Source organism: Gambusia affinis, linkage group LG16 (genome assembly GCF_019740435.1).
Source record: "Gambusia affinis linkage group LG16, SWU_Gaff_1.0, whole genome shotgun sequence".
NCBI classification, from domain to species: Eukaryota; Metazoa; Chordata; class Actinopteri; order Cyprinodontiformes; family Poeciliidae; genus Gambusia; species Gambusia affinis.
In genome coordinates this window covers 2,496,310-2,522,815 of record NC_057883.1, presented here as the reverse complement: position 1 = coordinate 2,522,815, position 26,506 = coordinate 2,496,310, and the positions used below count along the sequence as shown (strand labels likewise).

Sequence of the window (26,506 nt, the reverse complement as noted above, 5' to 3'; positions counted from 1 at the left end):
AGGTTTGAAAAACCCTTTAAAAAGCCCCACCCTTCCTGAAACTCCTCTATTAACCCTTTATCAATGGTTTTACCAGCGTTGCTCTGAGAAGTAGCTCCTATAATGTGCTCAGTTTATGCTGAGGTGTTTGCTAACTGATGCTGGCTAGTCTGAAGAAGCTGAGTGGGAAAGTCAGCTGTGAGGCAGAAGCTCAGACTGCTGTAACCTCGAAGGCGGAGCTAGGTCCACCCAGGTGTTTTGCATGAATGGCTGCAGTGGAGATTAAAGGATTTCTCAAACATGCATGAAAGAATCAGGTATGGTTTTGATGAGGGAACAATATGACGTTAGTTCAAAAGAGTCGATTTTGCGTTATACTACTGCCCCTGTAAAATTAAGTCATTTCTAAGAAGAAAAGTCTTCCTGTTGAATTGATGTGTTGTTGCTTTTTCAATGAAGTTTTGGAAATCAAACCTTGTTTAAAATGCGCCTGTTTAAAGCATATATTAACATTAGTTTTCAGCAGAATGTCACCATGTTTTTCTTCATGCTGCTGCTGAACGTCCACCATGAATGGATAGAGACAAATAAAACGCAGCAGAACTCCCTCAAAAACATAAACATTCCATCACTAAAATAATTCAATAGCTTCTTTTAGTTCCATTTTTTTCTTTTGCTGTTGTTTTTTTTTTTTGACACTCATTTAAAAAAAAAAATGTTCCCAGCCGTTATCAACGACAGCATACAGAGGTAATCCCTGTTCCACGAATTTCATTTAGCTTTGCCTCCTCCTGCTTTGCTGCTCCATATGATCACATTGTACAGCCCAGCAGGCGGAGCAGAGCTTACAGCCTGGAGAGATGCCGGCACCTCCTCTCAGTTCTGTCCTCAGGATTAGAAGACAGAGAGAGGCGGAATATTTCCACCCTTTACATGTTTTATTAATGTTGTGATTCGCCTGTTAAAGCGTCTTATGAGTTCAGTGCATTCAGCAGCTAGCTGCTGCTAACTCAGACTGTCAGGAGGTCAGCGCCGGTGCTCCACCCTGAACCTTCTCAATTCTTGATTTAGTTTTATTGATTATTCATAAAGTCAAGAAAATTACGGGCCACCCTGACCACCCTCTTCATGAGACCGTCTAAGGAAAACAGAGCATCTTCAGTCAGAGGCCTCTTCAGATTCACTGCAACACAGACTGCTACAAGAGATATTTTCTGCCATAAGCCATCAGTATCTACAATAACTCTTTGAAGAATTTGAATTAATATGAGTTACAACAGCATTTAATTGTCTTTGGGATCCATAAAGGATTTTTGAATGTGAGCCTGAACTCCCCATCCTGACAACTGGCAGCCTGAGGGATTCTGGGAGCCTTTTCCATCAGGAACATGGGTTAGAAAACATAGGAAGATGACAGAACTATTTACTCAAAGCTTCCTGGGAAAAATATTTTCACTCTGATCAGGTGTCAGGTTCACATCTAATTCATTTTGTTCATTTACATATTCAGTTGCTTATTTTAAGTTAATTGCTTCCTTCTCCAGCACTTTTATTTATTTCTCTGCCACTGAAGTGATTGTTTTTGTCATACTAACACTGTGTTATCCACTGTTAGTTAATTAGTTGGTTGATTGGTTTAGGATCTTTCATTACGTCACTAAAATAATTTTTAGAAACCAACCAAAAACAAAACAAACGACATGGTCAAAAAATATGGCAGAAAACATGTAATTTTACATTAAACACATAATTAACTCTGGTGTAATGCATTCAGTTCACAACCAGGAACTTACATTGTTTGCTGTTTACTAAAAAATTTTGTGTTCTTTAAAATATTTATTAATATATTTGAATATATCATCAGTTGCATACTGCAGAACAACACATTTATTTTCTGTACATTAGTTATAACATTTGGTTAAAAAAAAAATCATCTCTTTTTAATAGCATGTCTAGTAAAATGAAAATGTGTATTTTAACTAAACAATATATATTGAAACAATCCCAGGAGTTCTAGTAGGAACATTATTTCTAAAAAAAATAAAAAAATAAATAAGTTAGTTGTTTTATATATCTTCAACAGGCATTTTTTTAAACACTTGTAGAATAATAACAATAAAGTGCAAAGCGAGTTGCTCCACTAAACTTCAAATTATCCAATTTGAAGATTATTCATGTATTCTGTAAATCCATTTGACCAAACTATAGGACGGTAAATGAAATAAATCCACTGGAAGATGCAACAGTCAACTGCTGCCACCAGATGGCGTCAGAGCTAACAGGTTACACATTACCACCGGAATAAATAAGTTTGTTTTATTATCATTTCATTTCATCCATGAAACACAATTTCACCATAAAAGTAAAGGAATTTATGGAGAAGGTAAATACGTCCAGTTTAAATCTATACAATAAATTTGATTATAATTCAAATAAATCAAGATCATTAGTTCAGGATACTAAAGGATTAAACTGGATACCAGTCAAGTTGGGGTTGCAATAGTCTGAACTGGATGGAGTAAATACATGAAACACTTTCAGTCAGATGGATCTGTGCAGCAGCATATAAAGTTCACAGTTCTGAGTCAGCCTCCTGAGTGACAGCATGTGGATAAACATGTCGTCAGGGACGAGACCAGAGAAAATTAAAGTCCAGTATTATTGTAGCAAACACGCACATCAGAACATCATTGATCTCAGTGGGCTTCTATTGGGGAAAACAGATGCCATTACTGCCAACGTCATTAAATGTTCCTTAAAGAAACAAATAGCCCTTTAATTTAGCACTGAATAGGAACGTCCAACTCAGATGCTAACTTCAGTCTCATTAGCCTCAAGTTATGTACTGTATGGCTATGATCAGTAAACAATAGAAAGTTTGCTTCTTTTTTTTAAGTGCCCGTATTACACCCTAAAGTGTCCAGGGTGGGCAGTCACATGGCCCATCATAAAGTGCTGCTGTCCGTTGGTCCAGACAGGCTTGAGATGAAACTGTGGTAGACTTAGAGAAAGTCTATTGAAAGATTTTAATACTTTTGTGTTGCTCCACATTTCAGTTCGTTTGAATCGACAGGAGGGTTCAGATATTATTACAATGGTGCATAAGCAAGATAACCTTCAAAAGTCACACCACTTTTGAAATCCACAAAAGTCTATTTTGGGGGCGGGGAGCAGCATTGTTTCTGAATTTACATCCTTTATTCGACAGCAATTGGAAAGGAAAGGGAAAGGAACTCGAGATAAACCGCGTCGAGGTTTACAATGTCACCTGCTCTAAACAATGCGCCATTCCAAGTCAAAGACTTTTTATTTTTATTTATTGACAGTAATTGCCCTTGTTGAATAGTAACTTGACAGGAAGTAGGGTGGAGAAAACATGCAGCAAATGACCAAATGACCCAGCAGAAGCGCGTTGAGGACCAGCCTCTGAACATGGTACACGTGCTCTACCAACTGGGCCGCCCTGGAGATAAAGACAGTCTGAGGGGAAACATTTCCTGTCTTCTTTAGTGCTGGGCTCCAGCAAACAGGAAGCCACTTTCTAAACACATCCGTTTGTAGAGGACAAACACTTGTGAAAATGTGACAGTTTCGTTCCAGATTTTTGGCCTTGTTTTATTTTCACCATTAAACTCCCAAAAATGTTTGAGAACCCTGATGTTGAACACATTGGATCCGTTACAGGGATTCTGTCTTTTCCTCTCTCTCTTTTAGCCTCTTTCATCTGCTTACACACACACACTGCAGCTTACATAACCATGTTTATGTGTGACTGCCATCAGTCATATGTAAACAGACTGAAACTGATTAGACAACCCTTTAGGGAGGGTACAGATTGCTAGAAGAATAAAAAGCTGAACAATCTCTTCCTCACTTGGTTCCATCCATGAGGTGAACTAAGTAACTCTGTATCTGCTCCATTTGTTTGACACGTATGGTGTGTAACACTTGACCATTTTTTGATATTAAAGCCTGTTTTTTTTATATAACCAAATCTCATTATTTCTCAAGGTAATTTACACAGAGGGGTTCTGGTCGGGTCCTGGAACTGGCTAACGGACCTGGAGGTGCACAGAGACAAAAATGAATGAAGTCCAACAGATGTTATGAGGAAAACTGTCCTTTCTTTTTGACTGTTGGAGAAACTGAGCGGACCGCTGAAAGAATCTGAGGCTTTAAAAGCAAATCTTTATTTAACAAATAAATCACAATTACAGATAAATTTACCTGAGTGCTGCTTATTTTTTTATTCTTTTACAACCGTTCAAAACAATTCAGTTTCAGTCTGGTTTATTTTTAATTCTGAATTGTAACAGATTCAGTTACAGAGAAATATACAATAAAAGTTCATACCAATAAGGGAGAAGTTATTAGGTAAGATGATTTTAAAGTTATAATTTGTAATTCCTTAAGGTTTGAAGGGGCAGTATTCAGACACAAAGTGCCATCTTACAGCACAATCAACTAACTGTTACTGTCAGAAAGCTGCATATATCAAATATCACTTGAAAAGAAATTTAACTTTGCAATTTGATACCTCTGTCTCTTTAAGAAGCTCCTGCTCTTTCCAATACTAAACCTACAAGAAGTCATCATAAAAATGCTCCTCCATTGTGCCGTTTATAACCGTTCATTGTAGTGTTGCACTTAGTTCGTCTGATGAGTTCAGCAGACTCCCAGTTCCACCAGGTGTTTGCTAATAGCTGCTGCCACTAGTCTGGAGGGGTTGCATAGGGGCATGGTACTCTGTGGAGCAGAAGCTTGGCTGGGAGTTGTAGCTTCAATGAGGAACTTAGGTAGATCTTTGTGAGAGTAAGTGTATAAACAACCCCAATGGTTGCCATGGGAGATTCAATGATTTCTCAAAGATGCGTGAAAGAATCAAAGCAACACTCCAGGTATGTTTTTGATGAGGGAATCCCATCACAACACGTCGTAAAGCTCAAAAAAAGGTTGATTTTACATAATACCCCAAATCAAAAAGCTTTGATTTTATAATTCTTTTAGCCACTGACGAATTTTTAAAAAGTCTTCAGTGGCATATACAGGACGCCTTGTCGTTTATGGTTTGGTCTCCATCTTCTTGCGCCTCTTTAAACAGCATTTCACCACGCCAACGATTACCAGTATCACCAGCAGCACAGCCACCACAGCCAGTACGGGGATCAGGATGTGTGACAGTGATTTCTTGTCAGATGTAGCTGGTGCTACCTCCTCACATGAGGAGTCCTGCTCATCGGCACAGACACACCTGTAGGAACCCTCGGTGTTCTGGCAGGTGTGCTGGCAGGGGTTCCCGGTGCTGCACTCATCCACGTCGACGCAGAACCCTGAACCGTCTTTCTGGAAGCCTTTTTCACACGTCTGGCAGATGATGCTGAAATTAGCGGGGGAGCCATCCAGCACTCGCCAAACAGCAGGAACTCCTGAGCAGAACAGGTCTAACTTTACGGCAGACCAACACTCAACCAGGACTTTGTTGCTGTCGCTGGAATCAGCCATCAGGGAGCGAATGCTGGGATGCTTGGGGTCTTTGGAATGCTCACAGGATTCCGGCTCTGATGTCGGGACGATGGGACGGAACGTTGCCGAGTCGGGTTTTGATGTTGTCGGGCCCGTTTTCAGCTGGAGCTCTGTATGCGCATCGCTCCCTTTGCAGATGAAATGGTGGTGGGTTTTACAGCTGGTGGGAATTAAACCCCAAGTAGCGTGTGACCGGACACGCTGCTGCCTCAGAGCCCCACATAAGAGCCCTGCACAGGTGAGCTTCGGCTCCTCCAGCCAGTTGGTGGCGCTGGCCTCCTGGCTACCGTTCTCTACCCACTTGAATCCTCTCAGAGGTTGTCCATCAGTACTACATTCGTGTTTAGACTTCCTCAGCCCGACCCAGACGGTGACATTCTCCTGAAATGACTTGTTGAGAAGCTGAGATATTTCCTGGAGCTCTTGCTGGGTGGCCACAGAGGGCAGAACTCCAGGACGGCAGTTCATCATGGCCTGGTCAAAGGAAGCTTTGCTGTTGCTCAGACTGTATTGGGTGCGTGAGGACAAGTCAGTGGAGACATTTCTCAGCAGGAAGACAACCATCCAAAGGGAACTCCACCAGCAGCAGAGCCAAAATTCCATTTCCTCAAGCTCCGCCCCCTTTGGTGACGATGTCACTGTCAAAATAAGCAATATTATTCATTAAAGCCGTGATGGACAGGAATAGGACAAGTGGCCAATTTGTTCCCGCAGTTTTATTCACAACAAGTTCATTTTAATCCAAATTTCTTTTATATATATGGCACAATTTAACTTGAGGCACTTTACAAAAAAAAGTAATTTCAGTTCAAACAAACACACACATTCTGATTGATCCTAGTCATCAAACAGAGCATCAAGTTCAAGTCATCATTTAAATTAGCTATAAAAAAAAGTTTCTATCTAAGGAAACCCAACAGACTGTAGAGGGACCTCCTTTATGAGAACAAAGCAACAGAATCCAGACAGCAATCTCTTGAACTGAGCATGCAGGTAGGGCCAGGGTGGGAGGAAGATCCCTTTAACAGGAAGAAACCTGCAGCAGAAGCAGAACGTGGCTCAGAACGAACGTCTGCCACTAGCAGTTTAACTCAGTGCTAACAAACCAGTTCGACCATCAGCTTGTTCTTCTTGGAAGTGAAGTATTTCCATGAGGATGTATATAGTCAAGGAATTTATCATGAAATGATAAATTGAATTCAACTGTTTAATTGAAATTTATTTCAGCAACTGTTCACTAAATGAATAACACACAGACCTTTATTCTTGTTCATTAGAATGATTTTCTCCTTATAGTAATACAAAAATTCCATCATTACATCAGATCAATAAGAAGCATTTTTAATACAGGACTGTATTAAAGGTTGCACTAATAAAAATAAAAATGTCACATGCATTTGTATTCACAACTTGAGTCAACACGTCTCTACTAGCTTCATACATCTAGGAAGAAATGTTTGGCCATTCTTCTTTGCAAACTTTAGAATTTGAGCTCTTTTTAATTTTTTTCTATAAAAGATCTCGTCTAGATTCTCCTGCTGTGGATCTCCGGTCAGATTAGCTGAATTTGAGTTTAAGATGTTTGGACTGGGTGATCAGTTTTGAAAAGCAACAACAATTTCAACTTTCACACCCACTTTACATCATTTCTTCATGTTATTTGTTTCAATGTAAAAGTTTTTCTAAGTTGAAATTTTACTAAGGAGATGTCACAAAAAATAAAAAAAGCACCCAGAAATAAATGAATCTGTATTGTGTCTGGTTAACTGGTCTCTCTTACCGTTAGTCACTCGTCCAGGTTTTGATTCGGTTGTTTTCTCCTCCTCTTCCTCTTTCTGTTCTGTTTGCTCTCAGGTTATTGTCTTCTCTGGACAGCTGTTGTTGTCTCCTTCACTCTTTACAGTTTTGTCCTCCTGACTGAAAAAGAAAATCTTCTTTCTTTCCTCTTCTTCCAGTTTACCTCTTATTTCTTTCCTCTGGTTCCTCCTTCACAGTAGCTGTGCTGTTAAATCTCTGGCTTCACTCCCCCACACCCAGCACCCCCCGCAGTCTCCCTCTCTTGTCCTCCTGGACAGGAAGTGTGTTGGGTCTTGATATGGTCAGCTGTTTTCCTGTACAGGGTTCGCCGTCGACTAATCAGATTGAAAAACTCTGAGACGTTCAGATCAAAACCTCGGCTTGCGATTTAGTATTTTCCGAGCTGAAGTCATTCCCAGTTGAATCCTGGGAAGTGGACATGTGACAGCAGCAGGTGGGTTTTCCTTAATCTCAGTGGCCACTTTATTAGATACACCTGTTCCATTGCTTTTTAACACATAGGTTTAACACAGGATGAGTGGGTGTTACTGAGATGCAGCGTGTAAAAGTGCAAACAAATCGGTTTTGCGGCGACTTTCCCGTTCTGAGTCTCAGGACACCATGGAGGACACGTCTTATCAGCGTTCTTTTATTCTCTGTTAACTTGCTCGCAGCTCGGAGTTGAACAAACAGTGGAAAGGCTCAGGGAAGCCGATAGGGTAAGTGGTGACTTAGGCATTTCCAGGCGGCGCTGTGCAAAGAATGACAGGAAGTTCGGCCGTGGAGGGGAAAACCATTTCTGACAAAGGTTTTCTCATGGTTAGAAATGTAATGGGCGTGTTAACACTTAGCTGATCTACAGGGTTCTGACATCACAGCAAAACTGGTAAACAGCATCAGCACACAGCTGGGACGACTGACGACGCCTTGAACTTTTACAAAACCACGTATGATTTTGTACAAACAAACTTCAGTGTATTTTGTTGGAATTAAATACGAAAGACCAGAAAACCATGGAGGGAAAATGAATGAGGTTTAGACTTGGACTTTATTTATTTATTCATTTATTTTTTAGCTATTCATGAAGTGATTGTTCTTCAGGAGTTTCCGCTAGAGAAAAAACACAAAGTTCCATCAAGCTTGAATGGAACTTGATGGTCAAGTATGGAACGTTATCAGGAATAGGTAAAGCAGCTCCAGATGGTTTAAAGTTTCCTTCGATACTCAGCAAGTTAACTGGAACATCAGACTGTAGTCTGTTTTTCACTCCGTCATCGTTTTCCATTACTTTACCACAGTGATGTAGTAATTTTACATTTTGCTCGTTTGTTGTTTTATTTTTTCATTGTAATCATATGAAGCACTTTGAGCAACCTAGTTGTTGAAACTAAAGTCAAATAAAATTGCCTGGCCAAAAGAAAAATGAAAAAATACAAAAATTGATAACCAGTAGAACAGTTCACAACATGCACAGCAACAAATGATGTTACTTAATGTTCATGTTGCAGAATTAGGTGACAAAGTTAAAGAGGGATTCATTATTGGAAATGGGATTCAGGTGTCCAGAAGGGGGCAGTGCAGCTTTACCTTTCATCTCATGATCATTTTCATTTCCTGGGCTAAATCTGAAGGAAAACACAGACATCAGTGGGCTCTCCACAGAACAGCTTTACTGCAAACATGAAACAGACAGAATGACAGGAATACATGCATTCACTTGCCTGGGCAAAACTCTTAGTGTCTGAATTGGAAACGGGTTCTTTAAGGAAACCGGTCGAGGAGAAGATGATAAACTGGCTCACATAAATATAAACAAACACTGAAGAACCAAAACAAGGGGGCGTGGAGGATTGCTGCTGTATGTTTACTATGAATCAGCTGCTTGAATGTTTGTGAAATCAGTCAAATATGGAAATATTAACCAGCAATACATTCATTGCAAAGACTCCAAGCTGGTTTCTCTGCTGCTCACAGGTTACAGTGGAGTTTTAGTTGGATGTCACGCCAGCAGACTCTTTAAAAGTCTTACTTAAAAAGACACCAGAGGTCCTGACCGGCTCGGGTTTGGATTACATGAGAACCTTTACTGACCGGCGCAGGAGTGACCGTGTGACTTTGCAGCAAAATGAAAACAAGCTAACGAGTGGAAATATCCTGGACCTGCTGCTGCAAGTAACACTGACAGAAACGGGATGCTTGTTGCTCGGTTCAGGCAGCGAACGCATGCACGAGGTGGGGTCAGGAGGGGTCAGGAGGGGTCAGGCGGGGTCAGGCGGGGTCAGGCGGGGTCAGGAGGGGTCAGGCGGCGCTGGAGACGGCCAGCTTCTTCAGGTGGTCCATGAACACCTGCAGGCTGACGTCGTCGGTAAGGATGGGAGCCCCGGACTCCTGCGCAAAAAACAAACCCTGTCAGCGTTTTGTCTGGTCGGCCGAGGTCAAAGGTCGCCGGCGGGGTCCTTACCTGTCCCCAGGCGTACATGTTGTTGTGAGTTTGAGAAGGGTTGACCTTGGAGAGCAGGAAACGAGCCTGAAAAGGTACAGAAGGTTCTGCTCAGGGTGTTTCCATCACACAGATCCACTGGGTCAGAACAGTTCTGGGTTCTTCATCACAGGTTAGTTTGATTTTTGTTGTGACTTTTTCTTTGTGTAGCTCAGTTAGTTTTAATTAGTTTTTAAAGTGTTTTTGCTGGTTTTTATTATTTATTGTTACTTAAATAGTGCTTTAGCCTGGTGTTTGCTAAACTAGTTTTAGTTTTTTTTTATATTTTGGTTAATATTTATGTGCAGATTTTAAAAAGGTCAAAGTATTGCACTGTGATTATGTATCTATAATTTGGGTAACAAAGACTCAACAGAAGAAACCATTTTCAAAAAATGTTTTCAATTATTAAACAACTGACTGGTGTTTTCTCCCAACATTTCCTGTTGCTATTTTGCAGACTTGTGTTAGCAGTCAAAACGAATACAGAGTGCAGTTATCTATTTCACAGCAGTTTGAAAAATAAATAGATCCATAAACACAGAAGCTATAACTTCAGTATTCTCTATAGGTAGTTTCATAAACAACAATATAGTTCCTGTTAGTTTTAGGTTTTCCTCATTAATTGCCATTTTTACTTATTTCAGTTAACAAAAATGTTTTTTTAATTTCAGGTTTTGTTAGTTTTAGCTACGGTAACTATAACAACCATAATCCCATAAGAGAACAGGCTGACAGACTTTATAGACTCATATTTCTGCATTTTTTTCAGTTGTTTTTACAACATTCTGGACATTCGTGAACAAACCAACATTTCCAGGATTTTACTTTATTTTTATTTCAACTGAATACGTTTCAGAAAATCTGGCTTCATTCATCAGCAGCATTCAGATTTTATGCTCCTCTAATCTAGAGCAGAAAACTACAAAACAGCCGAAATCCTGAGATATTTTAAATCAAAGCTTAAAAACCCACCTGCTTAGAGTGTCCTATGATTAATAGTAACTGAAACGTTGATTCATATATTTGATCTTTTTTTTTTTTTGTGATGTTTGTCGTTATTGTTTACTGTGTTATATTTCCATCATGTGAAGCTCGTTGAACTGCCTTGTTGCTGAAATGTTCTATAAAAAATAAACTTGATGAGAAACAGTTTCTTTACTTTTGCCGTATTAATCAGTGGACGAAAAACTTCATTGCTCAGAAATTCAGATTTTATCTTTTGCTTATTTATAATCCTTTCAAAAGGTTTTCTTTTGGTTCCTTCATGACCTTGAAGGCCCGTGTTAGATGTGTGTCTGTGTGAGTGAAACGCGACGGCGCCCCCACCTGGCTGCCGCCGTGCTCCGTGTCGATGTATCTGGGCATGGGGAAGCGAGTGTGCAGCAGCTCTTGAGCGTCGTCCACTGGAGCCTGGAGGAGGTGCTTGAAGTTTTCGTACTCAGGCATGTCCTGGTAGCCAGCCTTCCTCCACTGAGACACAGTCTGAAAGAGACAGACGCTTACACACACATTTGTTCTAGAGATAACACACACACACACACCTCCTCCAATTAGCTCGTACCTCTCCGTGGTAGATGACGATCTGGAAGAAGGTGTCCATCAGCAGAATTCGGTCCGGCAGGATGCTGCTGCTGTCCAGGAGCACCGGCTGAAACACACACACACACACACACACACACACACACACACTCTTATCAGTCAGCAGGTCGATAACATGTTAACAGCGCTCCCTGCAGGGGGTGAGGTGGAAATGCATCAGCAAATCCTGAGCTAGAATGAAAGCAGTCCACGAGGAGACAGTCTGTGCAACCGGACTCTTAAAAGCTGGACAGACGTTTTCCAGGAGAAAAATGTCCTGTTAGAATCAGGAGAGGGAGGAGGAGCTCCGCCTTGGAGGCGGTGCTAGATCCATTCAGGCGTCTTGCACAGCTGAATGGTTGCCGTGGAGATGAAAGGATTTCTCAAACATCCTTTTGAGATGTTTGAGAAAGGAAACATCTCCATGGCTTCTTCAGGTTAATAATATAAATACTGTTGCTTTTCCTCTTGTAGACGTTCTGCTCCATCTGGAAGTCGAGGTTCCTGCCTCCCAGGAGAAACCAGGGAGTGGTTTTCTTTCACCATGAAAGAGTCAAAAAAACCACTCCATGTATGTCTTTGATGATCACATAACCTTATAACATGATTTACAGCTCAAAAAAGACTCAAGAATAATAACTCTCATCTGGAAGTTTATCACATCGACAGGTCTGTGGGAAACACTACAGAGGCCTTTGAGGGACATAATGAAAACTGTGAGGCTTGTTACCTCAGGTGGGCCGTTGAAGGAGTAGGCGTACAGCACAGGCTGGATCATGATGAGGGCCTGGGTCAGGTCCTGCCTGTTGAAATGGTGTCGGTAATAGGAACTCTCATCAGGACTGTTGTTGAACACCTGCAGGAACGGGGAGCGCCGCAGATGGAACATGAACTGGAAAGAAGAAGAAAGAAATAACATTTAGGGAAAGCAGGACAGAACAGCTGGGCGCTGACGGTTAGGGCGACATGCAGGTCACCTGAGGATAGAGGGAGAACGTCTCCGAAAATCTAAAGGAGTTGGGATCGTCCTTGTGATAGTCGCCAAACTTCTGACACTGCACACAAACATCGAGCCACAAGAGGTTCAATCTTGTTGATGCTTTAATAGTTCATTCAAAAGTGTTTCAAATGTTGTTATTATGTAGACACTGTTTCCTACCAGTCTGATCAACTGTCTATCCAACCATCGAAGCACATCAGGTCCCTCCTCTGTTTCTGCCCGGTAAACCGCCAACCTGGCCATCAAGATGGCTGCCGCCTCCTGGTCGAACGATGCCGCTATGCTCTGGATCTGAGTCTGAGCATCAGCCCAGCTGAAAGAAACATAACGCTGTAAATAGACACCTACACAATGAACAACACTTGGAAGTATGCATGCGGGCGACTAAAGGATGCAAGAAAAGAATATTTTCATGACGGCTTCTTATTTTCTGTCACATCTGAATGAGAAACTGAAGCTCTTCAGTTTTTAGAAGATATTTCCTTGACTATAAACATACAAAGATAGACATGAAGTCATGCAACATTAGCACGTTATCAGATTTCCAATGTTTCAGTTACTATGCTTCACTCATGTTAGGACAGAACTAGGGACGCACCAATAAATAAGTAACATATGCAAAGCATAGACTTATACTGAATAGATCTGCTCTTATGGATAGGGAACGTCGTCACCGATCCCCGATCTAAAATAGTTTCGATATCGGGACTGAAACGACAGTAATATATTGGATCGGTGCTTCTTTAGACAGAACTAAACATTTTTATGACATGAGATCTCCAGACAAGAGCACAGAGTGCAGTTGCATTGTCATACTTTCTTGCCGTTGTGGTGACTCGGATGCGCCTCTGCCCTGAGGAGTGCTGGTACTGCGTGACGAACTGGATGGCTCCCCGGCCACCTTGAGGGATTGGAGCATTGTGCTGTAGGAAGAACCAGAAGCAGGAAGATCAGTAATCTGCATGGAGGGATGGTCCGGCGGCAGCACCCAGCTGGTGAATTAGTACGTGAATCAGACCATGTGGTTTTTGCCACATGGATAATCAAGACAGTTTGAGTGAGTTTCCAAAACTTGCACAGTCTGTATTTAGGTGAACACTGACAAACGTAGTTTGCTTCTTGGACAACGCTTACTGATCACAGTATATCAAAAGGCTTTTGCATAGACAAAAGGAACAACAACAACAAAAATTATTTATAGTAAATTCAACAAAAACAAAGCAGAAGAAATTGAAATTGAAAGTTTTCTTCATGTAGGCTTATGTTGTAAAATGAAATATAAATAAATCCAACTAAATCAAAAGGGCTGCATAATTTTCTTTTTCTCAACAACCCATGTTTACCCTGATGAAGCTTATCAACGGTACCAGACAAAAACCAAAACCCTCAATGCTTAGATTTCTAGTGGAAATCGACTGCATTGATCAGCCTTCACATCTCTGAGTTCTGATTGAAACATTCGCAGTAAAAAGCATCACAAGAGCCTGTAACTCTGAGAAAACAATGAGTTACATGTACAAGCAAAATTTATTATGATTTTAGTTCCTGCAAAGTCCCTTTTCTGGAAATGATGCCAGGAGGTCTTAAAAAGAACCTGAAGTTAGTCTGCACTATCATCAGACCAGCTTAGGAAGACAAACCATTTTTCTAAAATGTGGGCCGTTGTTTTTTGGGTTTTTTCTTGCATTGGTATTGGATTGTGTCTTTTTATCAAGTACTCAGCATTCAGAGCAGAGATGCAAGAGGAGCTCACACTCTTACAATAACTTGTTACGATGTGGCAAAGAGCAGCAGCTTCATCAGCTCTCAGAGGATGAAGTCACAAAAAACAAATATAACCAGATATGAACAGTCAGAGGTCTGAGTTTCAGGACCGTAACGATCAGACACAGAACACCTGCTGTTACCCGACTCAGCTGTTGTGACACGTGTACTAACACTGAGAACTAACACTTTGAACCAAACTGAACCCTGAAACCAAGGCCTTACCACTTCTGTCTTGGTCTCTACGTTTAAACCTATTTTAAATATATAGTTGTTGTTATATTGTACTAATATCACAAATTAGCCGATTTGATCAGTTGTGCCCAAAGTGCAGTAAAGATCTCAGTAAGGTGGTTTAAATCTCAGGTTGTCCACTCAAACACACAGGATGTAGGACTTTTAGGTAGTGTTAACTTTCCTGACACCAGATAATGTGTGCGTGCGCATGTGTGTGTGTGTGTGTGCTTATGGTTCATTGCATTCAAGTAGTTTGTTTGTTGTTGTGGGGGGTTTTTTGTTTGAAGAAAAAACAATTTGGTTTAAAAAAAAAAAGTTTAAACCAAATTGGATAAACTGTTATCAGATTTCCTATTTTGTACACAAAAAACTGGAGGGAAAAAAGTCCTGATAGTGACAGCTCACTTTCTGTTTAATTTGTTTGAGACAAGTGGAACCCGATTGTGTGGAAACCCGTTTATGTCCAAAGCTACGTAAAATTAATTCGATCATGACTCACAAAACGCTTTATGCCCTGACCTGCCCTGTTTTGTATACAAAGCTAAAGTGAGCTTCTGATTGCAGCTTCCATTTGGGAAATAGATAAAGGGCAATTCCACCCAATTTTTGCGTTGGGGTGATGTGGTTTTTCAGCATATCAGAATAGATGTAATTCAAAAAACTGCAATGGAAACACTTCTTTTCGCATCACACAAGTCACGTGAACAACATTTGGATGTTACTGCAGGTGAAAACCACAAAGAAGACGACAGGAAGTGGTAGGAGAATGATGGTTTGTTTTTGGATTTTTCTGATGAGAAAAGTCAGCTCCTTCAGACTAGCCAGCAGCAATTGGCAAATGCCTGGAGGATCTGCACATGTGCTGAGTTCTTTATAGGAGCTACTTCTCAGAGGAACACTTTTAAAGATTGTTAAAGGGTTAATAGAGAAGCCATGTTGTGATGACTTCCTGAAGGTGGAGCTTCAGAAAGATCAAGAGTTTCTTAAAGAGACAAAGACCCATTATTAAGACATTGAATTACAAAGTCTAATTTCTTTTAAGTCATATTAAAGTAATACAGCGAATTTATAACAAATGAAGGTAACAGTTACTTGATTGTGCTATCAAATAACTGTTATTATGTGACCTGGAAGTCACATAATACCATAACCATAAACCATAAACTAACTCCCATCTGTAACTACACAACATTTTGGACTATAATTTGCAGTGTTGTGCTGCCCTCTGTTGGTTATTTTAAGACATGATAACGAGGTTCACATGTATTCTTTTCGAGAGTAGGCTAGCAACAAATCTCTGTTCTCACAGTTACATATGTGAGCCAAGAATATACTGAACGGTTCCAGACAGTTTACAAAAAAAAATGCAGAAGAATCAAATAAAACTCAAGTTTTTATGCTAATTTTTACAGATGCATAATATGAGTAAACAAGACAATCGTGACATCAAACATTGTAATAACATTGTGAGAAATCTAAAAAATTAATTTCTCTTTGATCATTTATGAAGTCTCCACACTATGACAGAACTGGAGTATCTCAGTCAATAACTTCTACGTCAGGTTTCTGCATCAAGAGCAATAAAATTCTATCTAATAATAATTAATTAGTCAATAAGAATCTTATATAAAAGATTGAATCATTTGAGGTGGAAATGATTATGTTTGTCTATAATATCTGGTTTACTACTCATTATCTTTGTCCTGTGTTGACTGTGAACCTAACCTTTTTAATTTCAAGTTTATTTATCCCAAGCTGTATCATTCTTGTGACATTCAATATCTTTGCACATCACATGTTTTTGTGATATCATGTAGCCCTAGTTTAGGTTTAATGTAGAAGTTAAAACTGTCCTCAGTGTTCTCCGGGTTCTGGATGGAGGCTGGGTGTACATACCTGGTTCACCACCTCGAAGTAAAGAGCCAGTGTTGTGCTGGCATCCAGACCGCAGATCTTCCACTGGCAGGTTCCTCCCGTCCCGATCTCCTGAAATAAGAAGGTTCACAGTGTTGACAACATTACATGGCTTTCAGACCGTTTACACGGCTCTGAAAAGATTTATCTGTCAAACAGATTATTTACTGAGCAAGGGTAAAACATGGGACTGGGCAGTAACTGAATTCTTGTTTCGGTTTTGGAGGGGTTTTTTTTGGGGGGGGGGGGGCCTGTTCTCTGCTTAATGTTCTCCTGACTTAACTTAAACTAAAATCCTAGACTTGCTGTGGGATGTGTTCATATCTGAGAATCCAAGCTGAAAATGTGTGCATGTTTGATAATGACAGCGTTTCACTCTGTTGTTCCTCTGTGCGCCTGTAGGGGGCAGTGTGATAAGGTGGTGGCAGTGACTCTTACGTTTTCAGACACACAGGGTCCTTTTGCGCTCAGAGACACACAGGGGCCGATCCCTCCACACACTTTGACCTCTCTGGATGTCTGCAGCAGGACAGAGCAACAATCATCACCGCGTGGAACAGACGAGCCGCGGAAGAGCTCTGCTGCATCCTGTTGGCTTTCTGGTTCATACCTTGACCTCAAGTGTGGCAGAAAACGCCATCTTGAAAGATCCCTGGACGTCTTTGGTGAAAACCCTCTGGAAGGTCTGTTTGAACAGAGACGTGTTGAAGGAGTCGGCCATCACCATGTATCCTCTGACCAAACAGAAAAAACATTGAAAAAAACAACAAAAAAACTTTTTCTTATCACCATTTGTACAAGCAACCCACTACATTCAAAATGTCTTCCAGAATGTTACAAAGATAGTGGGCAGTGTAATAAATTGTTACAGAAGTTATGATAATTATTACAAAAACAAAGAAGCAATTAAAAAATGCTACAAAAGTGCTAATTTAGGGAATATATATTTTTTGTTCTCCTATACAGTTTATGATGCCCTGTAAAAATACTCACACTGCTTCATTTTTTTCCCCCAACCCAATATTAATAACAGAAAACAATTCTAGATTGGGTAACAGACAAAGTGCCCAATCCATAAGAGCAGATCTATTCAGTGTAAGGCTTTGCTTTGTGCTATGGATGACATCGTGCTTTATTATTTATTTTACATTATATAAAGAATTCCTAATTCCTCTTTCTGGACCGTTTGAAAGAAGGTTTGTTACAATTTATTTTGCCCAAGTAGTTAACCTGTTGTCTTAGTCAGTTTCAATTTCTTGATGATTTATTTTCCGTTACTCTACACCTGAACAAATGAAAGTTGTTTTTCCACGTTTGACCAGCCAGTGAAGCTATTGGTGTATTTCAATGTCCTGTACTGGTGCAGAGTTGGCAAATACATTTGATACTTGCCAACTACAGATATAAATATTTTACATTTATATCTGTTTTTTTTTTTTAAGAAACATGGTCAGTTCATCTCTGTTTTTCTGTATCTTCAGGTATCGCAGGTGAAAAAAGTGGATCTGTGAGTCCCTAACAACAATATTAACTAGAACATTTCTGAAGAAATTTAATCGGGGCCTGCCAAAGTGTGCCTGTCGGTTGGCACACTTCGTGGACGTTCTGATGCTACAAATTAGCATCAATGCTAAAGTAAGGTACAGTGTACTCAATAGCATGTGGAGAGTCACAAACACATAGAATAATATGGACTCATGCCATTCTCTATGTTGAAATTAGTGTACAAGTTAAAATGAGCCAAATTGCTAACGTTAGCCAAAATGTTGTCAGTAGCATGTGGAGCATCACTCCATTCAGTGTACTAAGCCTGGCTAATACGTAAAAAAACATAGCTAAAAGTGTTTTTAGGGAAAAGGCTATTGCTAATGGGGGGCAGTGAAATGCTAAGGTTTGTGCTAATGCTAATTCACTGTCTTGAGCATCAGGGCAGTGCAATGACCTGAGAGAAAAAGATAGTAAAGGCTAATATTAGTTAGTACTACCCTGAGAGGAATATTTAGTTATGCGTTTATTTAGTCCATGCGTTTATCTTCAGTCGTATTGATTATTGCAACAGCGTCTTCACAGGTCTGTCCAACAAATCAATCAAACAGCTGCAGCTGATCCAGAATGCTGCTGCTCGCGTTCTCACTAAAACCAGGAAGATAGAGCACATAACTGTTTTAAAGTCCCTCCACTGGCTCCCTGTCGCTCAAAGAATAGACTTTAAAATACTGTTGTTAGTTTATAAATCACTGAATGGTTTAGCACCACAATACATTAAAGATCTGCTGCTGTTGTATCAACCTTCCAGAACTCTCAGGTCTTCTGGTTCTGGTCTGCTCTGCATCCCCAGAACCAGAACCAAACGAGGAGAAGCAGCATTCAGCATCTATGCACCACAAATCTGGAACAAACTTCCAGAAAACTGTAAAACAGCTGAAACACTGACTTCCTTTAAATCTCAACTAAAAACCCACTTGTTTAAAGTCGTATTTGAAACGTAATCAATTACAAATTTATTGACGGAATCTGACTTGATGTGTTATAAGTTATGAATCTTCTACAGGAGCATTGTTAAAATTATTTGAAGCAGCCCAGTACAGCTGAGAGAGACTCACCTGGTATAAAGTTAATTTTTCGGTACTGGAATTACATTTATGCTACTTATGCATTGCTATGGGCAGGCCCCAATAATAATAATAATAATAATAATAATAATAATAATAATAATAATAATAATAATAATAATAATAATAATAATAATAATAATAGAATAGATTCAGTCTATATTGTGATGCAAAGGGAAAATTTATTAATAATAGTAATCATAATTTGTGTATGATTTTAATGTTCTAACATTCTATATTGTTCAAGCAGCTACTTGTTTTCCTCTTTCAAAACCTCGGCTGCAGAGACAGACTGAGTCCAGCTTATGTCCAGCTGGGTTTTAGGCCTGAGACCTGGATCAGTGTTTTTTTTTGGGTGGGAGGGGGAGCATTATGACACCGAGGGTCCCTACAACAGACATCCAGATGTGTGTGTTTATGTTTACCCTGTGTAGTTGGGGCAGCATTTCATCTCCAGCAAACCCGTCTGATCAAGAGCGCAGGCGTATATGTCGATGATGTGGCCGTTAGTGGAAGCTCTGTTAGCCAGAGCCTCGAAATGCTGCGACACACAGATCAACACACACAGTTTAGACACAGAGGTTTAACCTGAGGCTGCTGGAATGCAACTTCACACCTCCAGTAAAACAGATTTAATGTTTGGTCGATTATTTCTGTACTATAACAATGCCTTTTGGCAGTTAATATTATACAGTGAGAGAGTCGGTTCATTTCATTTTAAACAGTAAGGAAAACATGTCTACTGGCTGAGCAGCAGAGCTGAGCAGGAAGGTTGAACCAATGAAATACCAAATCCTGTCCACACTGTAACAAAGACAAAATCTTGATACCCTTGAAATAAGACTAAACTAACTCACAGACAGCTTTTCAACTAAAAACAAGAGACTGTTTTAAGTCAATAATTCTTGAATATTGATATAAAAAAGTACTAGTTAGATAGGCAGATTTATTTACTTACAAGACATTTTTCCCATGTTACAGGTGAAAAGATCCTTGAGTGGAACTAGTAGATTTTTATTACTGTTAAGAAACTGACTTAAAACAACCTCTGATGTCTTGTTAAAACATTCCTTGTAAACTCCTTGTGAGTTCAAAGTGAACTAATTAATTAATCTATTTGCATTGGAAACTAAACTAAAACTATTAGTTCAGACTGTTTTTGCAGTCTGCCAGTTGGTATGTTGTTCCTTGGTTCAATGGCTGCCTTGAACCGAACACTTTGACTCTGGCTGCAGAATGTCGTGTTTTCCAGAGAGGGAGGTGCTGTCCCACACCAAGACACCTCCAGGTTTCTTTACAATTTGAATTCATATAAGTTACAACCAGATTTAATTTTGTTTTTGTGATCAATGAAGTATTTTTGAATTTGAATTGAACTGGAATAAAGCACTTTACATCATCAGAGGGACCAAAGTGCTGTACAGAATTCATGAAAACAGTTAAACATGAAAGCAATAAAATATTATAAATGGAGTAATAACAGACACAATAGACACAGAATTCAAACATTTTAAATACTTTTAAAATGAGCCTAATAATTAGTTGTCTAATTATCATCTCTTCAAACTTTTTTGCTGTGATTATTGAAGGTTATTTCTTCTTTAAACTACTGTAAAAAGCACAGTGATTGTAGGAAAACTGCATTAGTAATGACATTTGACTGAATAAAAAGACATTTTTGACTTTATGGACACATAGCAGTGACTCACCTTGGTGGCTTTCTTCATGAACTTGGCGTTGTCCTTCTCGATGTCATGCCAGGACCTGATGGGGGTCTTCAGCTCGTCCCCGACCACCATCCCTGGTCCCTGCGTGCCCGGGCCCCCGATGAACGTCATGATCCGGGCGCCGGTGTTAGGGAAGGTGCACTGAATGGAGGAAAAGTCGTTCAGATTTTGCACGCCGTCGTCATGACGGTGAGACCTGAACGCTGACCCCTCACCTCCAGAAGCCCCACAGCAATGGACATGGCGACACCCAGCGAGCGCAGCGGCCTCTTCCCCTGAGTGACGGGCCAGGGGTCGCGCTGCAGCTCCCCCAACAGGTCAGTCAGGTTCATGTCAATCTTCTGCACTGGCTGCAGGAACCTGAAGTCACAATGAGAAACAGGAGCCCAGCACACAGCCACACTTTTAATGAAGTGACAAAAATATTAAAAGTACTGGTGACAAACAACTTAAAACTGCAGAATGTAACGTTTATTTTATATATATATACACGGTATATATATATTTGTTAAAACTATCATTATGTCATTATGTCCTGAATGTATGAGACAAATATTTGACAACATAAAAAATTCAAGCTTCTCTTCCTTCTCCCAGTGGTTCAACTGCGATCTGCACAGATACAACGCTTGGTCAGAAACAACCAATCACAGTCAGGGGGTGGGTCTTAGCGCTCTCCATTACACCCAGCCCCGTGTAGTCAATACAGACTCAAGATTACAGGTTTTCTGCAAATGTGTTAATGACGGAAATTCAACCGAACTATACAAGAAAACTGTTAATTCACCATCACTGGTGGCTATGCTAACTAGCCTTGGCATTCATGGCAGGCTCTCTCCACTGGCTCCCTGTAGCTCAAAGAATAGACTTTAAAATACTGTTGTTAGTTTATAAATCACTGAATGGTTTAGCACCACAATACATTAAAGATCTGCTGTTGTATCAACCTTCCAGACTTCTCAATTCTTCTGGTTCTGGTTCTGCTCTGCATCCCCAGAACCAGAACCAAACGAGGAGAAGCGGCATTTAGCATCTATGCACCAAAAATCTGGAACAAACTTCCAGAAAACTGTAAAACAGCTGAAACACTGACTTCCTTTAAATCTCAACTAAAAACCCACTTGTTTAGAGTCGTATTCAAAACGTAATCAATTGCAAATTTATTGATGGAATCTGACTATGTTGTGTTTTTATTGTTGATTCTATGTTGCATTGTGTTTTTGTGTTTGATTTGATGTAAAGCACTTTGAAATGCCTTGCTGCTGAAATGTGCTATACAAATAAAGTTTGATTGATTGATTGATTGTTGTGGTGCAGCAAAAAGCAAGAATGAGCAGTGCAGACAGGAGGGTAACTGTCAGTGTTAAGACCCGCCTCCTGGCTCTGATTGGTTGTTTCTGCAGTAGGACCACAGGGAAGACACAGAGGAGCTTTATTTTTCACAGCTCGTCTGTCTCCTATTATATTATGTTATAGGGCATAGTGGCAGTTTTAATAAATATGTAAAAAAGCCTATTTTTTTACATAGGCTGCCTCTAAAATTGGTGCTGGTGGGTCAGACTGGATATCAGCTGATCAGCATTTCTAACGATCTTACCTGTTGGACAGAGGCTGCTGGGAGGTCTGAGGCCCTCGACCCTGAGCCGCAGAGGGCTTTGTTAGACCAAGCATGTCCTGCAACAAAAATTATATCGTATCATTTGTTTACCATGGAACCATGTCTTAGATTTTTTTCTTTTCTTGTTTTGCTGTGAAGGATTAAAGAGTGCTGACCAAAAACTGGACAGGTAAAGATCGTTTACCTGCAGCTGCTTAGCGTTCAGGTCCTTTGTGCCCCTGAAGACGTAACTCTTGGAGATCCCCTCACAGCCCAGCTCGTGGACCTGCACCATGCGTCCAAAGGTGATGAGTCCCACCAGAGCGGTGGGGGGCAGCAGGGACAGGGACATCTGCAGAGACTCTTTCAGAGCCTGCAAGTCCTCGTCCTCCATGCAGGTGTCCACCACGTACAGGAAGACGAGCGGCATCTGAGGGCCCCGCTGGTGTCGGAGAACAGAGATGGTCAAGCGTCTGGCAGCGAGGTGAGAAGCTCGTGGGTCTCATGCCGCAGCTTTCTCACCTGCACAACATACTCGATGGTGGAGAAGTGAGGCAGCAGCTCAGCGGGCTGGTTCACCTCCGAGATGCCGGCGTAGGATGGAGGAAACTGAGAAGAGGAGGATCAGGTGTCAGTCTCTCTGGATCGCTGTTCTCCCGTCCCCACAGCAGGACCCCACTCACCTGGTTCCTCTGGTAGCAGAAGTTACACGCCCACAGTTTGGCTCTGTAGTCCACTTGGCTAAAACAGGTGGAGAGGAAGACAGAGGGACAGTAGAGGTGCAGGAAAAAAAAAAGTATATATTTTTGAATAATTTGAAGAAGTAAACCTACCGGCAATTTAAGTTATAAAATGTGACACACAAACCTATCTTTTAAAAACATATATAAACTGATGGAATTTGATACCATGTGGCACCTTATAAAATAGTTTTACATAAGTGTTCCTTTTGTTTTCTCTGTCTGTTCCTCTTGTCAGTCACATAATTCATTAAATAAATAGAATTAGGAGAGAGTACATGAGTAAAAAGTAGACATATAAATATGTAGAGTATGGGACATATTTGGATGAGACAGTTGGGGGGTTGTTTTCTTCTTACTCCTCTTTTATGTTTGATTACTATTGTGACATTTTATTGTTTTCTTAATTATGTGACACTTTACCTGTTTAAAATAATACAAAATTTCATTTCATTATTTGAAACAGAATCTTCAGACTGTTTCGATAGAAAAAATGGTTTCTGAATTAAACAGTGACCCTGAAAAGAAATAAACATAATAATCGCTGGACACTGAAAGATTTGCATCTCTAAGGGACAAAGTTCTTCACAGACTGGTGAGTGACACACAGGCGGAAGGGCGTACCAGAGCGGGTTGAGGACCGCACGGCAGGTGGCACGGCTGCACAGGACGGGTTCGTACTGGATTGGGGGCAGGTCGCTTCTCTCCCGCAGTGGCGTGAACAGAGCGGCCACCGGCACCACCATGCGGGTCGCCTCCAGGCGGCTGGAGGGCCAGACGTTCCAGCTGAAGCGGACGCCGTCGCGCTCCTCGTTCTGAGCGATGTACTCGGCGAAGGTGGCCATGTCGAAGCAGGGGTCACAAGGTCACAGGGAAGCTGTGCGGGATGGCAGATTTAGAGTACAGTAAACAACAAGCACAATGCTCAGTGGAACGTCGGGGTTCAAAGGTTAAATACATCAATCAAGACACGCTAAAGAGTCAAACTTTGACTCGTTTCTCTTCTGCAACTGATCACAACGCAATTTCCATGTAGTGGGAAGAATTGCTGCTTTACTGTTTTAAATCAATGCAGTTGATTGTTGCCACATTTTTATTTGGAATTGTTGTGTGATGATTAAAAATAGCTTAGTGCTTTTTTAATGCAAAAATCCACTTTTTTTCACTTCTGTTACAAATACCAATATCTGAGGCCTAGTATCAGCCGATGCAATCCAATACACAAAAACAGCTGAAACGACATAAAACTTTTCTTTTCTTTTTTTTTTAAACATGTAAATGTACCGAATTACAAATTAATTTGCTCACTCTGCACTAGTACAGCACATTGATAAATTCACTAGCTTCAACAGGAGTAGAACAGCTAATGAAAAATAAATAATAAAGAAACTGATCAAATTAAAAGGCTGACTATTTACAATTCAGAATTCTAAATATAATGTAAAATGAATAACAAAACACGACGTCACTCAGAGCACAAGGCATAAAACTAGACTTATGGATTGGGTACTCTATCATCGATACCAAATCTAGAATTTTTTTCAATATTGGGATCAATACAGATATTAAGGTCAAAGGTCACATGTGGGGTACCCCAAGATTCAATCCTAGGACCCCTCTTATTCGATATTTATATGGTCCCACTAGCTCAGGTTATAACAGGAAATAATATTAGCTACCATAACTATACAGATGACACACAGCTCTACATTACGATGTCACCAGGTGACCTTTAACCCCCTCCAATCACTGAACAGATAAATGTGTGGATGTGCCAAAACTTTCTCCAGCTGAACAAAACAAAACTGAAGTTATTATTTCTGGACCTAAAGAGGAACAATCTAGAGTTATAGATCTAGAGTTATAGATCTAGAGTCAGTGCACAGCTTCAGTTATTATAACTGAATTATTATAACTGAAAACCAGCAATCAGCCCGAAACCTGAACTCTGACCTGAACTTCCAGAGCCACATAAAGACAGTTACAAAGTCGGCCTTCTATCACTTGAAGAACATTTCCAGGATTAAAGGACTAATGTCTCAGCCAGATCTAGAGAAACTCATCCATGCGTTTATATTTAGTAGTACTGATTATTGCAACAGTGTCTTCACAGGTCTATCCAACAAATCAATCAAACAGCTGCAGCTGATCCAGAATGCTGCTGCTCGTGTTCTCACTAAAACCAGGAAGAAAGAGCACATAACAGTTTTAAAGTCCCTCCACTGGCTCCCTGTCGCTCAAAGAATAGACTTTAAAATACTGTTAGTTTACAAATTACTGAACGGCTTAGCACCACAATACATTAAAGACTTGGTGCTGCTGTATCAACCTTCCAGAACTCTCAGGTTCCGATTCTGGTCTGCTCTGCATCCCCAGAAACAGAGCCAAACGAGGAGAAGCAGCATTCAGCATCTATGCACCACAAATCTGGAACAAACTTCCAGAAAACTGTAAAACAACTGAAACACTGACTTCCTTTAAATCTTGACTAAAAACCTACATGTTTAGAATTGTATTTGAAACGTAATCAATTACAAATTTATTGATGGAACTTGACTTAATGTCATGTACATCATCTGGAGACTAGTTAGCTTGCTGTTGATTTCAGAGAGCAAATACAGAATGTTGCAGGAGCGGCAGGCTTCTTGATCAGACTTTAAATTTCTGGGAGGAAAGTTGTTTCTCTTGAGTAGTCATTCCTTCAGCCACGAGATCATTCTTTACCCAACTCTCAATATGTTTGTTGTAATTTTATAAATATGTAAAACCCTCACCCACCCAGCCACCCACCGAACACCCGTGGGCAGTTTTCAATGACTTGGTTATACTTTGGCTCACATTAACTTTAAGCATATCTATATATTTAAAAAAATGTGTGTAGAACAGCACAAGTCTTTAGCCTGACTGACATCACAAGGTTCACTGTCTGTTTCATGTTAACAGCTGATAAATGGACTCCCAAAGATATTAAACAAATCCGTTTAATCCTCAGGTCATCTCCTGCTTCCAGCGGGTGGATGGCAGCTACAGCCCAAACGGGAGTGGAATATGTTCCAGGCGAAGCCAAAGATCTCTCGGGTGCAGCCGAGAAACTGTTTCAAAAGAAAGTCAGAACATACCGCCGCTGCGAATCCGCCGCTCCTCTCCGAGCGCTGACAACTAAGCAAAACAATATGGCGGCAGCCGTTGCCACGTCAAGACAGAGAAGGTATGCGAAGCAAGAGGTCTCACTCTGAGTGAAACAGAGAAGCCACATTCCGCGTCGCTCCAATCACACACACACACACATATATATATATATACACACACACACACAAACGTATATATAGATTTGTGGAATTCCACAATTCTCTCACTGAGGTCCGTTTTATTTGTATTTTCCTACAACAGAAAAAAAGCATTTTCTTTTAATTCAAATGTAAATCATCACTCAGATTTACAAAGCTACATAATCATCATCAGGGCTTTCCTAAACCTTTTAAAAACTATAATCTTGTATTTTTGTGAACTTCTGAATTTGAAAATAAATTACTTTAATAAAAACCTTAGAACAGCT

At 40.4% G+C, this 26,506-nt stretch overlaps 2 protein-coding genes across 2 annotated transcripts; both read right to left on the bottom strand.

The window, feature by feature from the left end:
• Positions 1–4,217: 4,217 nt before the first annotated feature.
• clec14a (C-type lectin domain containing 14A) lies at positions 4,218–7,566 on the bottom strand. The gene is made up of 2 exons (XM_044142729.1): positions 7,283–7,566; positions 4,218–6,140 (listed from the first exon to the last, which is right to left on the bottom strand). The coding sequence occupies exon 2, from the start codon at positions 6,103–6,105 to the stop codon at positions 5,041–5,043; it is 1,065 nt and encodes a 354-aa protein (XP_043998664.1). The 5' UTR covers positions 6,106–6,140; positions 7,283–7,566; the 3' UTR covers positions 4,218–5,040.
• A 1,381-nt stretch (positions 7,567–8,947) lies between these two features.
• On the bottom strand, positions 8,948–26,169 carry sec23a (Sec23 homolog A, coat complex II component). The gene is made up of 20 exons (XM_044142728.1): positions 26,070–26,169; positions 23,575–23,827; positions 22,894–22,951; positions 22,733–22,819; positions 22,416–22,652; positions 22,211–22,287; positions 20,829–20,973; positions 20,596–20,754; positions 19,312–19,427; positions 16,885–17,008; positions 16,713–16,793; positions 16,257–16,346; positions 13,176–13,282; positions 12,519–12,672; positions 12,337–12,414; positions 12,090–12,251; positions 11,343–11,429; positions 11,108–11,263; positions 9,761–9,826; positions 8,948–9,687 (listed from the first exon to the last, which is right to left on the bottom strand). Exons 2-20 carry the CDS (start codon positions 23,793–23,795, stop codon positions 9,598–9,600), a joined length of 2,295 nt encoding a protein of 764 aa, XP_043998663.1. The 5' UTR covers positions 23,796–23,827; positions 26,070–26,169; the 3' UTR covers positions 8,948–9,597.
• Positions 26,170–26,506: the final 337 nt, after the last annotated feature.